General features: G+C 37.3%; 3 protein-coding genes across 4 annotated transcripts; 1 reads left to right on the top strand and 2 right to left on the bottom strand.

Moving 5' to 3' along the window:
* Positions 1-186: 186 nt before the first annotated feature.
* LOC111800351 (COP9 signalosome complex subunit 1-like) lies at positions 187-4,352 on the bottom strand. Its single transcript, XM_023683999.1, has 6 exons — positions 3,939-4,352; positions 3,297-3,617; positions 2,848-2,964; positions 2,662-2,747; positions 2,024-2,258; positions 187-713 (listed from the first exon to the last, which is right to left on the bottom strand). Exons 1-6 carry the CDS (start codon positions 4,350-4,352, stop codon positions 534-536), a joined length of 1,353 nt encoding a protein of 450 aa, XP_023539767.1. The 3' UTR covers positions 187-533.
* Positions 4,353-5,421: 1,069 nt separating this feature from the next.
* On the top strand, positions 5,422-10,217 carry LOC111800350 (plant UBX domain-containing protein 9). 2 transcript variants are annotated; one of them, XM_023683998.1, is made up of 10 exons: positions 5,422-5,697; positions 6,675-6,736; positions 6,855-7,242; positions 7,355-7,435; positions 7,514-7,612; positions 7,722-7,784; positions 8,015-8,230; positions 9,157-9,300; positions 9,449-9,505; positions 9,773-10,217. In XM_023683998.1, exons 1-10 carry the CDS (start codon positions 5,614-5,616, stop codon positions 9,878-9,880), a joined length of 1,302 nt encoding a protein of 433 aa, XP_023539766.1. In that variant the 5' UTR covers positions 5,422-5,613; the 3' UTR covers positions 9,881-10,217. The 2 variants fall into 2 exon arrangements, with proteins under 2 accessions (XP_023539766.1, XP_023539765.1); XM_023683997.1 differs by having other exon boundaries at positions 8,006-8,230.
* Positions 10,218-10,428: 211 nt separating this feature from the next.
* LOC111800349 (probable methyltransferase PMT15) lies at positions 10,429-14,012 on the bottom strand. Its single transcript, XM_023683996.1, has 6 exons — positions 13,078-14,012; positions 12,038-12,248; positions 11,653-11,953; positions 11,177-11,569; positions 11,026-11,103; positions 10,429-10,931 (listed from the first exon to the last, which is right to left on the bottom strand). The coding sequence occupies exons 1-6, from the start codon at positions 13,738-13,740 to the stop codon at positions 10,676-10,678; spliced, it is 1,902 nt and encodes a 633-aa protein (XP_023539764.1). The 5' UTR covers positions 13,741-14,012; the 3' UTR covers positions 10,429-10,675.
* Positions 14,013-14,835: the final 823 nt, after the last annotated feature.

Here is a 14,835-nt window from a genome sequence, read left to right as displayed (position 1 = left end):
GTGAGAAATCTCTATCCCGACCCCCACAAAAATAAAATTATTTGAAATTATATATATATATATAAAAGATGAGAAAAATAGTGGGAAATCTCTATCCCGACCCGACCCGACCCCCACAAAAATAAACGAAGAATTTCAGATGTGAGAAAGTGGCTTATGTCTCGATTAAGAAGTTCGAGGTTCGAAGAAGAAAAATTCTGTTATTGAAGCAAAGAAAGGAATGAAAAAAACAAAGGACAGAGACTAGCATTACTTGGAATATTCAACTTACAGCCAAAAGTTGAAGATGTTTCCCTGGAATCTGTAAGGAAAAACTGGAAGAATCAATAACTGCAACTGAGAAAAATCAGTATTCACAAAACCAGCAGCCAGCAAGCAGTATGTATGTGTTCTAACAATCCACCACCTCTCTCATGGAACTTCCAATTTTAATCTCATTCTTCACTCTATGCAACCTCTCTAATGGCTGACAATGAAAGCCAATGAAGAAGAAAAACATGGTCCTACCAGCAGCCCAGATTAAAAAAAATATATCAGATTTTCCTGGAACCTCCTCGTTGGTTATAGTCGTGTTTGATAAGATTTGCTCTCAATAGCATCGATCGAACTTCACGATCGAACTCGCTCCCTGTCTGTAGAACCCTTTGGAAGGTTGCGTTCCTCTGATCCGCATGTCGAGCATAAAGAATTTTATTGTGTGAGTCAATTCTGGCCTGCAAGCATGATTAGTGAAACAGTGAATGATGCTAGCATCGGTTTGGATATCCATAAACAAACACGAAAACTGAGGGGATGACGAAATAAATAGGTGTTCATGACAAAAGAATAATAGTTTAAAAAATAAAACCAAGTTTATTACACAAAGAAATCAAAAACTCCCCCTCGAAATCTAGAACTGTTTGAAATGAGGTTGTGGTGGGGAGGAAGGCCAAATAAAAGAGACCAGGGAAGGCACAAGAGATAGTTGATTGCTGTTTTGGGAGTACCTGATTGAAGTGGATGGGGGTGTTGCATCGCGTAAGAACTAAATTCTCAACCTTTCTTAATGGAAGCCAAAGGGGTTGGGGGTAGGGAAATGGCGTCAAGGAGTTCAACAAAGCTAATTTTTAGGGGCGAGGGGCCTTGTAATAATGTGAGATCCCATATCGATTGAAGAGGGGAACGAAACATTCCTTATAAGGGTGTGGAAACCTCTTCCTAGTAGACGCGTTTTAAAAACCATGAGGTTAATGGTGATATGGAATGGGCCAAAGCGGACAATATCTACTAACGGTGGACTTGGGCTGTTACAAATAACCCCCCTTGTCGCTTGCATGCTAAGTGACAAAAGGCAAAGGAGTGGGGATCGGATTTTAAGAACTTCTTACAACACCTGGTAAAGAAATAAATAAATAATGCATTGTTTTTCATCCTTATGCTTAGCTAGTGAATGATCGATAGCCTTAGATATTGTTGTGACTAGATTTTAAACATTTTGTTGGCTGGCCCTTTGTTGATTTGGGCAATTTTTGGTCACATTTGTAGCTAAGCTCTGTTATTAATTTCAGCACTTCAACGAAATAAAACTCCACAGAAATGCATATAAGCTCGAATCCTATGAATTATAAAGCTATGTAGCATCTAAGTAGACCTACAACAACTAAAAGTTATGTAGAGATCACTTGAATACTAAACTGAATCCAATTAATCCTAACAACGTTCGTCGCTAATAGGTTCAAAGATGCATCTAAAAGTTGATTTGATCCCAGTTAACCAATAATCAGTTGCACAAGTTTGGTTGGGGTGGGGGAAGGGAGGAAGACAAGACACTATCAAGAGAACTTCAGATAGCCAAAGATAACGCTTAATCCTAGTTATGCATTATGAGTTATGAGTACACAGCAACCAGTGGAATAGCTCCAATGCCTCGTAATAATTTTTTTCACAGATTATAAATCCATCCAACCATCATGAAGCATTTCATGTAATAACAATATTATATAAATCGAAACAACAAACAAATGAAGGATGGTTGAAAAGAAACCTGGATTTGATTATTGGTGATTAGTGTCTCCAGCTCTTTCTCAAGACCAGTAACACTTGTTTTAAAAGCATTAGCCATCATGTGGAGATCAACAGATACAAATGGGAGAGTGTATTGGATGAGAGCCTTGTGGCGTATTTGATCGTAGAGCGTCTCAACATGGTCATGTAAATGAATGTCAAGCAATAAGTTGGGTTTAAGATTCCCAAGGTAGTCCAGGCATGATGCATAATGGCTGCAAGAAAAATGGAATGATTTCATCATGAAAAAATAGATCAATTCCGGTACAAACTACTAGTTCATAGAGGAACATCAGAGCATGCAAATTAATCTCTATGACCAATTGATAAAACATCTGAGGTATTCAAGACTTGGGCACTTAAAATCAATAAAATTTTGTTAACAAGAAAGCTTCATGTCTGAATTAATATGTTAGGTAGTTGGAAGACTTCAATGATTGAAAAAGACATTCTCTTATCGTCCTTAATTTATGTGTATGCTTAAAAACCATGTCCGATCGAATTTTAAATTTGTACTAATGGAAAGATGGATTCATGAAACAAAGGCTAGAGATAGTAAACGCCTTAAAAAAAGATTGGTGACAACTGCTTCTTACAATGGATGATAACTCCACATACCTTGAGTAGAAATCATTGATCAGCTCTCGAACTACAGGAACCAGCTCTAAGAAATTTCGAAAGTTGACATTGTCTATAACTTTGGACTGCCAAATTAAAACAATTAGTCAGAAAAATAAGCAAGTCACTTGTCTTATACTCCATAGGGAGCATGATTAGCAGGAAAAAGAAACAAAGAATATGTGCCTTTAGCTCCGAGCGGTCAAACGTTGCAAGTGCACAAAGACCACCATATGTTGCAACATCCTGAGGTGCAATCACTTCGTTGTAATGACTTCCTAATTCAGGACCCGTCTCCAAAAACTGCAAATGTATTAAAGAATAACAGAATCAAGATGAAAGAAAAAGCTTCCCAACGCCACAATCAACATTAACACAGACATTTAACAGAACTCAAATGCAAAATATAGATTACATATGATGCCATACAATAAAGAAAGGCTATGACGATCGTGCTGTTCTATATTCTAGCCCTACATACACAAACAAAACTTCTATAAGAATATCCAATTCAATTGGCAAAAACAGAATAGTATGCATTCTATGTAGTGGAACTTCGAAGAGAAAGAGATTCAAAACAATTCAGTACAAACCGAACTGAACTACAGGATCCTAATATGCACCAGAAAACAAACCTTGCGAGCAGCAAGTTTGTACTTCTTTGCTTCCAAGTGAGCCAATCCTGCAGCACAGCGAAGCTTTGCGCTAGTAATTGCATCTAGGGCCTCTGGTGTCTGTTCTGCTTTGCTGACATAACTCGTGACATGTGTAAATTGGCCCATCTCTATGCTGACAAGAATTGCGCTCATGCACATATGAATGATATGCTTTGATGTCGTACAATAATCACGTGTACGAACATAGCTTTTAAAGGCATCACCAAGTGCACCGTGAGCATAATAAAAATCTCCAAAATCATTATATCCCATCCTTATACTTTCCTTTATCAAATTCGTCTGCAAAAAGTAACAACGATCGTATGTCAAATATGGAAACCACAAATTCCTAAAGAAGTAGCTAATAACACAACAAGCCAATTTCAGACGAAATGGTTCCACTTATAAGGAGCTAAGTTGAAATTCGAGCACTGCCGTGAAATTTCTGTTATAAACCCTTTCCATTGACACCACAACCGACGCTCAAGAACCGTAACACGAACAATGAAGATATAAGGAAATCCATGGCAGAAAATTGAAAGGTAGAAACCCGGAAAACATGAGAATCGCAACAAAACTACCCTAAAAAAGTTGAAGGAGTCTAAATTAAACGTAATGTACCCTATATGCGTTGAGTTCATTCTCGAGCTTCTCCTTCCTCTGCTCAGCCCTCCTCTCGACCATCTCACACCAAGTGGCATCCATTCCATAATTAGGCCCCAACCTCCGATCGATCTTCGGCACGACTTCCCGGAACAAAAGAGCGTTTTCGCCCTTCTTAATCTCGTCGTAAGCCATCCGAAGCGCCTCGAGTTGCATCGTCTGGTTAGTCTCGGCATCGCAGTGGTCGGCGATGAAGATTAAACGAGTGATCTTCGTGCGACCAGAGTAGAGACTGGCATAGGCTTCAATGTCGAGCTGCTCACCAGTAATAATGGGTCTATTGCGCTTTTCGTCATCGGGGCTTGTGCCGTTGTCGTAGATCTCGTCTTCGACCATTGTTGCGCTACCGGAGGGCTCGTCCTCGCCTTGCATAGCGATGGGGAGATCGAAATCGAGATAATTCAGAGGAGAAATGGGATTTGGAAGTGGAGAATTAGGGTTTACGGAGATGGAAGAAAGTATCCGTACACACAGTTCAGGAAGTGTATTTGTTGGCTTTGTTTGTGAGTTTCTCGCTTATGTAATAGTGAATTGCAGCGCTCGGACTTGGGAAAGACGGGGAGATCGGATGCCACGTGCGATGCGGGGAGTCTCACGTGTGGTAAAACGCCGTCGTTTCATAGTAAAGCTAATATTTTATTTTTAATTGATAGTAAATTTTAATTAAATATTTATACATAAAAATAAAAATAAATTCATAAACTAATATTTTAGTTTTATTACAAACAAAAATTTAATACATAATTCCAAACAATTAGAACCAATCCCATTTTAAAATAATCTAAATAAATTTTAAAAAATCTAAAATTAAAAGCATATTATTTATAATTATTTATATAAATTTTTGAAAAATTCCCCTCCTAATTTATTTTATTTTAAATAAATTCAATGGATCTTAAATTACATTATTATAATTAATTACTTTATTACAATAAATCAATAATAGTTTATTTAATTAATTTAAAAAAACTATTAAATAAATAAATTCTTTATTTATTAATTTTTTTTACCACAATTAATTATCTATAATTAAATAACATAATAATATTTTTTTAAAATAAATTATTTATATAAAATTATAATAACATTTTCGTAGGACTCATTTTATAATTATTATAAAATAATTTAATTTAAATCAAAGACAAGTGGACGAGACTATATTCTATAATGATTTTGTATAAGGTTGAACGTGAAATATTTATTCTTTTTATTTAAAAATTTGTTAATAAAAAATTAATATTTTATATACATATGTAACACGATGTTAATTTTGAATGAGTTATAAACTTCTCTTCGCGAGTATTTTAATAAAAATAAATAAATATATATATATTGAAATGTAATAAAATGATTTTTTTTATTTTTTTTTAATTTTTATTTACATAATAAATAAAAATAGAAAAGAGAAAAAAACTTAGTCTTCTCTGAGGCCAATGGCAGAAAGCCTGAAACTGTAACCTTTATCCAAACAAAGAAAATCAAAACCAAAATGGCGGGCATTATCGGAGTTCGTGCCTATAAATACCGTCTGCATTTTCGTCGCTTCCACACCGCCTGAACGCCGAACTCCACCGAAACCCCTTCTCTCTCTCTCTCTCTCTCTCTCTGCAAATTCACGGGACTTCACGAAGCAATGGCCTGGCCGGATCAAGAAGCCGTCGAAACCTTCATGAGAATCACCGGTGCTTCCGAGTCTCTCGCCCTGCGCAAGCTCGAGGTCCACTTTCCGTTTTGCTTTTTTCTTTTTTCTTTTTTCTTTTTTCTTGCCTTCTCTTTTTATTGTCCGATCTCGTACTTTTTTTATGTTATCATGATCTTCGGGTGTTTGATTTGCTGTATTTGTCGTGATTGATCCACATTTCATCTTATAATGAATCTGTTATGGTTATTGTTATTAATTGGTGATTTGGTTTTAGTTCTTGCCGTGTATGGTGATTGATCGCTTTTAGTTGAGAATCTGGGAGTAATGTGGTGAAATTTGAAGGTTAATGCTCGATTTAGTTTATTCGGTTCACTACCGTTGTTTCGTTTGATCCTGTGACAATGGCTGGAATAAAAATTTCCTATGGTGGCTTCTTACTAACTCTTGAAATAAAAAATTGCTCTATTTTCGTCCATTATGTAGTTGCGCGTGACTAGAGTTCTTATGTCTGATTGGTAACATCTAGTTTTTGAAAATTTTGCTGATTTTCTTCCAATTTCTTTACAATGATTTTCATTTTAAACGCTTGATCTCTTTGTCATACTTAACAACAGACAACAAAATAGAGAGCTCTTAGGTAGAAGTGGTGACAGCTTAATATTTGTTCATTTCTGATGTCAATCTTGGTCTACCGCAAACTTACTTCCTTTTTTGCTTTACTTCGACACATTTTGGGATACCTTCTTGATTTATTATTGGGATCACCCATCTCTATTTGGGTGTCTTCATCATGATCACACGGATTTGCGTCAATAAATTTTCCCTTCTTCACGTAATCAGTAGGAATAACCTATCGATTATTTGATTCTTTAGTTCCCCCATTTGTATGTGCAATTTTGGTGGTGGTCATGTACTATAGTATCGACTAGACCTATAAAGCATGCACTTTAACTTGAATATGAGCTCAGAAAATGTTACAAAGCCTTTCCACCTGAAATTTGTTTTTATCAGCGTTAGCGTTCTAGTAAATCTAACATTACGGTCATAGGCAGGAATATAGAGGTGATATCAATGCAGCTGTCAATGCTCATTTCAGTGAAGGGTACAGTTTCAAGTACGTAGTTTTACATTGCTACTCCTTATTTTTATCTTGCAATATGCTGGCTTCATCTGTTTGGGTGCATACACTACTTATTTCTCATCTTTTCTTTGTTCTGTTCCTTCTTGCTCAGTCGATATGTTGCTCCCACCATCCCAGAGCAAAACTACACAAATGCAAATGGTGGGAGTCAAGGTGGACAATATGGGCTTTCGCCACTTCTTAATGCTGCCAGAAGTTTCAGTCCATCAAGCCTTCTTGATCCCAATTATAGAAGACATATTTTTGACCAGATGCGTAGATACCCATCATTTGGCCCTCCATCTTCTAGTACACATTCACAACCAGGAGGCATGGGGTCAGTTCCTTCAGGGTTCAATTCCCTTCTGGCGCAACCATCTCATCAAGCATGGAGGGGTACCTTTGAAGGTGAAAATCACAGTTCATCATTCAGTAATCAGAAAACAGAGAGAGACACTGAGGATGAAATGCTTAGAGCTGCTATTGAGGCTTCAAAACAGGTTGAAGCATTTGATCAGTAGCTTACAGCCATTGCTAGACATTTATTCTAGTTCTTGATCGTTTGTTATATATTACTTTTACTAATGTTTTCTCTCCATGATTGAATTGCAGGATTCTGATGCTGAGCTCTTACAAAGACAACTTCAGCGAGAGGATGATGATCTTGCTCATGCAGTTTCATTGTCGTTGAGGGTATTTATCCGCCATTTCTTAGAAAGAAAATTGGTAGTATGCTGTTTGTCCATCCCTTAAAGGTTGAATTGATTTCAGATAGCCGAGCAAGAGAAAGCAGTCCGCGAGCTGATGCCAGAGAATAAAGATGAAGCTTCAAGCATAGGAAGGGGTGAACCCAGCAACAGTGGACCAAAGGTATTGGTCACTATTTGTCATTTGTGTTCTTTTTTCTTTTTATGCTACTCACTGACTTAGATCTGCATTTCATTTCACACAAAAAATAATTTTTCATCAAAATTGCTAGGAGAGCAAGGGAGGGACTACTACTCATCACCAGCATGATCAAGATCCTTTCTATCCTAATGAGGTACTATGGTCCATGTAGATCCTTGACTTGTTCCCATATACATATGTGAATGACACGCTCACTAATGCACAAACATTTTTGGCATTAGTAACCAGAAGAGGGACTGTGTTTTATATATTGTGAGAATATGTTAGGACCTCCATTTTTGGCATGCTTGATGAGGCAAAACTAACATTTGTTTGATATTTATGGAAACTTAAATCATGTATTTTGTTTCCCTGAGCTTGAAGTGGGGTGGCATCAATTCGAAGGAGTTAAGTGAAGCAGTTTTGCTTGAATCTGCCATTTTTGGGGGAGTTTCTGAAGACTTCTCAGAGAACTCTGTGCCAGCATCTCATTTGCAAAATGATAAAATTCAAGGCACAAGTAAGGGCACTGATCTGCAATCTGTACCATGTTTCTCAATACCATCTTCATCAACAGAGCAATCACAACAGCAACAAAAGGTTTGTCCTGTATACCATGGTTTTAGCTAATAATTTAGGCTATATATACTTCGCTGTCGATCTTATAAATAACTATGGATTCTAAAATGTTGCTAGTTTTTATGCAGTCTATTTTTGGACTATGTTTTTTTACAATTTTCATGCTCCTTCACTGAACTTCATGCTGGATCAAACCTTACTGTGAGATCGCACATCGGTTGGAGAGGAGAATGAAACATTTCAAAGGATGTGGAAACCTCTCACTAGTAGAAGGCTTTAAAATCTTGAGGGGAAGCCCGGAAGAGAAAGCCCAAAGAGGACAATATCTGCTAACGATGGGCTTGAGTTGTTACAAATGGTATCATAGCCAGATACAGGACGGTGGGCTAGCAAGGATGCTGGGCCCTAAGGGGGGTGGATTGTGAGATCCCACATCGGTTGGAGAGGGGAACGAAGCATTGCTTATAAAGGTGTGGAAACCTCTCCCTAGCAGATGCGCTTTAAAATCTTGAGCGGAAGCTCGAAAGGGTAAGCTCAAAGAGGACAATCTGCTAGCAATAAGCTTGGGCTGTTACACTTAGATCTCTCCCAGAATCAATTGAATTCTTAATATGAATCAAAAGGTTATTGAATACAAGAAGACAATTCTCTATTTATAGAGCATTGGGAAACAAACAAATCATAATCCTAATTAACCAAATACACTAATCCTAAACCTAATTAACCAAGGAATTTATCAAAATATCTAATTAATCACTAATTCTACTGCATCAAATTCTGTACTAACTGTTCTTATACCGAATATCGTCCTTCTGTATTGTGTTCAGAGATCAAGATGATTTAAACCTTTTTCAATGTATTGTAATAATTGATCAAATCAAACTTCTCTCTCTGTTTGAAGATAGGCAAGTATTAACATTAAATCTTCTCTATCTTACGTGTAACAGGACACTGGAAGAAATTTAGCTGTGCAAGAAGCACCATTTCCTCCGGAACCAGAAATAGATAATAAAGATTCAGTAACCCTTCTTCTTCGAATGCCAGATGGACGTTGCCATCAGCGCCGCTTTCTTAATTCAGACAGGCTTCAAGTAAAATTTCATGGATGCTCAGTAGGATTGCTAGAATTTTGATTATGGCATTTTTCAATTCACTCCCTTATGTTTTGACATTTTAACATAACTTATATTTAGCCTTTTTTGTCATCCTCAACTGACTTCGGCTTTCTTGTTTTTGAAGCTTCTTTTCAACTTCATTGCTGACAAATTGGCTATGCAGCCTGGCACATATAAAGTGGTAAGCAAGTCACTTATCTCCTGCCCTTGACTCCTAGAACAGCTGCTAACTTGGTAGCCATAATACTGCAGTAAGCGCTTGGATTTTGCTGTTGGTCTGTCATTTTGTATTTGAAACCTTGACTGCAAAGTTTCTAATTGTTTTAGGTTTCAAATTTCAACCACGACCATGACGTTGTACCTTTACTGTTTGTTGATTACATTTTCGCTTTCAATGAACACGTTCACGATCACATTAAGTGTCACATCTATAATTCTTGATGAACAGGTAAGGCCATATCCCAGGTGCGCCTTTGGAGTTGAAGATGGTTCAATGATGTTGAGAGATCTCGGCCTCACTGGCAAGCACGAAGCCTTGTATGTGGAGATAATATAATATAGCATTTTCCACCTACCACTTTTGAACCCAACTGAACCAATGGGTGGTCATGCAGACAGGTTCTCAAGCTCAATTTAGTTTATGTATATGAATAGGTCTGTCGGTGGCTAAAAGAAACAAGAATTCTTTGAAAAAGCTAACCAAGAGGCTGTTTGAATGATCTTAATCTATGTTTCTTATTAGATGATTGATTGATTGATTGATTATGTCTGTTTAACTTCGTTGACTTCATTAATTATATTCTGTGTCAGATTTGAATCCTGACAAAAGTTGTTTGGTCAACGTCCATGTTTTATCATTATCACAAAGGAATTTCAACGTTTGAGTCTTGCAATGTTCCATTTGTACTATACGAAACATCGAAGCTGTTCTCGACAGTCTGTCGATGTCGAGTTCGTGGGAAAACGTTGACTTCAAGGTTGCATGAGAATATGATATAGAATTTGTTTGTAAGCATATTACAGACTGTTTATTAATGCATCTTTCATGGGTTTGAAATCTTATACCGCACTTCTGTTTGTACAAGAGTATATCAACACTAACGATTTCATTGCCATTTTCAGCAGCAGTTATATCAGGCAATATGATCAAACCTCTGGAAGCGCCCCTTTCACAAGAAAATGGGTATTGAAACAAAAAAAAAAAAAAAAAAAAAAAAAAAAAAAAAAAAAAAAAAAAAAAAAAAAAAAAANAAAAAAAAAAGAAGAATTTATAAGAACTGTTATTGACCCCAAAGATTAGAAAGGAAAAAGGAAAGACGGAACGGATTCGAATCGATACATCGGGACTCTGCTAACTCTCAGAAGATGTTTTCTTTTCTTGATTATCTTCTTCAGGTGCAGGTGCAGTCCAATACTGCTTGGTTGCCACTAGTATCTTCTCTCTCTGATGGGGTCCTTTCTCATGATCTGCGATTCTGCAATTCCATTGCATACCCTCTGCAATGCTCTTGACCTCTACCAACACATCGACATCGTCTCTGAGGATCACGCTGCCTTGTGGTCGCAGAATTCGGTCCATTTCCAGCAGAATATCCTCTATTTCACATCTGCAACCCAGGTATAATTCTCTCTCGAGTTAGTTTTGAGCTCGAAATTCAATTTCATGATAGAATCTCGTAAAAGCTGCATGGTCTAATTTACCTGCTCTTGTACATACTGAAGATTGAATCGCCATGAATGAAGTCATATGTTCGAGGATATGTTGACATTGCCTCGCACCTACGAACAATTAATGCAAAGTGAGAATATATAGACTAAACTATGAAAGAATGCAGTAATACTGAATACATACCAATTTTGATATGTTCCTATAAGTCCCCGTTCGTATATGACTCCAAGGGTGTTAAAATCTGCTTCAACTGGGACAACGTTCATAACCCAGAGCGGATCGTCGATAAGGGCAGCTGCGAAGCCACCCAAGAACGAGTTCATGTCGAGCAAATTGCGGTACCTCCCTGGCTCAGCAAGCTGGTTGTCCAAGGCCTTGTAATGTGCTACTCTCTTTCTCCATAGCTCTGTATTTTCAGTAAAGTTTTGTGCTGTGATTTCCTTAAAACTCCCGTTGCTTATTCTTGGTGGAACAGAAGTGAGTCTCTTCGGCCAGTTGAGCAGCTGCCCGCCAGCAGTTTCCTTTATGTCGGACACTTCAGGAAGTGGGGTCAAACAAGGCTCCATCTTAGTGTACCTGCACTTAGAAACAAAGCAAGGGCTTGAGCATCTTTTTGAATACCTCTAGAAAAAGAATCAAAGCAAACAGTGTTTACGAACCATGCGGTGTCGGGGTCCTGCCCTCCCTTGCAGAAGTCGGGGACGTTCAAGGCCTTGCGATTCCTTTTACAGTGAATATGGTTGGTTGGTTTCTGCCAAATGGCAATGTCACCCTTCTGCTTCAATTTTTTCCAGCATAGGCTTTTGGCCACAACCTCGATCTTCGACTGCTCGTCTTGGAGATCCCCGGTCGTTCTGTTCCAACCTTTCCAGTGGCTTTCCCAGTTTATAGGTGGTCCAGAGAGAATCCAGTATCCACCAGGCCTTAGAATTCTATCAACCTCGATCAAATACATCCCTTCTACTCAACACAGAAGATGAACGAATGAACGAACGAACGAAAAATCAAGTTCAAAGTAGGAACGAAAACAGAAGTAGAAAATACCAGATTGAGCCCAGGGAATGAGGCAACGAGAACAATGTGCCATGTCGAAAGCTCGAGAAGGATAGGGGAGTCTGATCGAAGCGAGAACTCCAATTAGAGCGGGGATTCCACGCTCGAGCGCAAATTGAACTTGTGCTTCATGAGTGTCTCTAGGTGCAAATGACATTGCCAATATGTCCCTTGACAACAAGTATCCTCCCCAACTCGCCACCTGACCAAAAACACAATACAAATCCACATTAACTCCTAATTTATGATTAGTAGATGCTTAAACCATCAAATTTAGGTTTAATTTTTTTTATATGCTAATAACTTATTAAACATAAAATAAATTGAGAGGGGAAGGATCTTTTTGACATAAAACAATAGTTGAGGGACTAAATTGCAATTTAATGATGACAGATTCTATTCCTTGTTTGGAAATTTCCTTTTTTATTTAAATTTCAGTGCACGTTCATATTTTTTGCCATTTTTTTCTTTCAAATGTAAATTAAAAAAAAAAAATCACACTATTTAAATCAGCTAAAATTAAAATCCACTTGATATAATCGCATGCATCCATGTCTACCAATGCACAAATAAATCCAGAATTCTTCCATTTATATCTCTAATTTTCAGCCTTTTTTAAACAATAATAATGATTTATATCACTAATTTATTATTTTTTTTCTTTTTTCTTTCAAAATACAAATTAAATAAATTTATAATTTGACCCCTCAACTAATCAATATTATTGTTAGAGGAGTGAAGAAGCCAAAAATGCAGTAAAAAACAGCAATAATAATAGAATTATGGTGCAATTTGCTATTTTTCTTACTTTCTTTAATTTAATAAAAAGTCCCTAACTGAATTTCATTTTTTGGCAGTCGTCCCACCAATAAAAACAAGTTATTTAAATTTGGAATTTTCCATAAATCACATGAAAAAAATCTCCTATGGAAATAAATCAATTTCTGAATATTTTCCTAATAAATATTAATTCGATGAATTTGAGTTCGACCGGCCGGTTCAAAAAAATTAGTTCAAAAATCGTTACGTACCCCACAGCCGGTGTCCACGGCGGTTCTGATAGACCCGTCGGCGAGATTGATCAGTTTTCCGATATCGTCGATGTAGGCGTCGGCGCCGTGAGGGAACATGGTGCCGCCGCCTGGGAATCTGAACCGGTCTTTCTCGTACCGAACCCAATTCTGTTTCTTCTTCTCCACCGTTAATTCCTTGTGCGGAACATTCGAAAACCATGCGAAATCCCGGCTCTCCGGCCAACGGAACGGAACCTTGTAGTTTGCCGGCGCCGGAATCCGGCATTTAAGAATCTCGCCGGCGACTGGGCAGTGACGTTCTCGGTAAATCAACCGATCCCTGTTGAATTTCAGCGACCTTTCCCGATCCTCGCAGGGGGTGTATTCGCTATACTTCCCCTCGCACGGTGGGAGTTGAATATTACGCGCTTTTGTAACGACTTTGAGATCGGAGGCGGTGTGATGGGCGGTGAAATCAAGGTCGACGGTGAAGTCGGCGGTGGAATTCTGGGTGGCGGCGACGGTGGTACAGGCGTAATTTCCGTTAGAAAAAACGATGGATTTTCCGACGGAATGTTGCCAAACGCCGACGAGGTAAAAGGCGGCGCAGAGAATCGTAACTAAAGTGATGGTATAAAGATTTAGCCTACCGGCTTTGAAGGAGAAATGGTTCGTCGCCATTGAAGAGTTCAAGAAACAGAGAAGAACCTCAACGAAAACAGAGCCCTTTTTCTCTCTCTAGAAAATAAGAAAGATTTTAAGGAAAAAGAAGCTTGAACAAAGAGGGTTCGCGGATTTGGACTTTTTAAGGGGGAAGGTGACGACTATGGGCGTTCAAGAAGAGGAGAGAGAGAGGGCGGCGCGTCGGTTAACGTGCGGAACCGCCGCTGAGGATGGCGGAGAGAGAAACAGAGTTGGGTTTATATGGTTTTTTTTTTTTTTTTGGTATTTTTTTATTCAATCTCTCTTTCTCTCTCTAGAAAATATGAACATTCTTCTTCCCTTAATTTTTTTTTTTGGTCTATAAATTTTCAATTTTGTTTCGGGTAGTTCCCGAAATTAGCCTCGATCTTAGTAATAACACCAAGGATCGACACCGGTCTTCCTACACAAAATTATAAAAAAATTGTTTGAAGTTTCTATCATTAAGTGCATCTTGTTGGTACTAGTAATAATCGTTCGTATATAGTCTCGATTTATTCATATATTTTTTTACTATTGAAACGTTAAAATTGATACAAACCTGAAGGTTAACGTTTTAACAAATGGGTAAGTCTTAAAAAAAATGTTTGATAGCTAATACGAGCATAGTTCAACTAGCTAACACGAGCTAAGTTAATAGGTAATTTTAACCTAGAAATTATATGTCCAAATTCCTCGTTCTACATATTATTGAATTTAAAAAAAGTATCTAGTAGATATTAGAATGTTCGGTGTCGTGGTACGTCATAAAGGGTATTAAAGGGTTTTTAAAACGTTGATTTTATGTCTAACAGATCACTGAATTTTTAAAGGATGAATCACGATATATTAAACGTAAAGTTGATAGTAAATAATAATAATTAGATACGTAATTGAAGATTCGTGAATTTACCGGACAAATTTAAAAATTAAATGACGAAATTTGTTAAAAGAATTTTTGTTTTTTTTTTGTTTAATAATTTTTTTTACTGACTTTATTTTATTGTTTAAAAGTTCAAATTCCCATATTGGGTTAAAAATTCAATTTAAATTTAGAATTTAAACTAAAATTTATTATTTGTGTTTCCCAATTTC

This window comes from Cucurbita pepo, chromosome LG08, assembly GCF_002806865.2.
Source record: "Cucurbita pepo subsp. pepo cultivar mu-cu-16 chromosome LG08, ASM280686v2, whole genome shotgun sequence".
Taxonomy (NCBI): Eukaryota; Viridiplantae; Streptophyta; class Magnoliopsida; order Cucurbitales; family Cucurbitaceae; genus Cucurbita; species Cucurbita pepo.
Note: the sequence above shows the minus strand (reverse complement) of the source record. Positions and strands in the feature narration are given on the sequence as shown.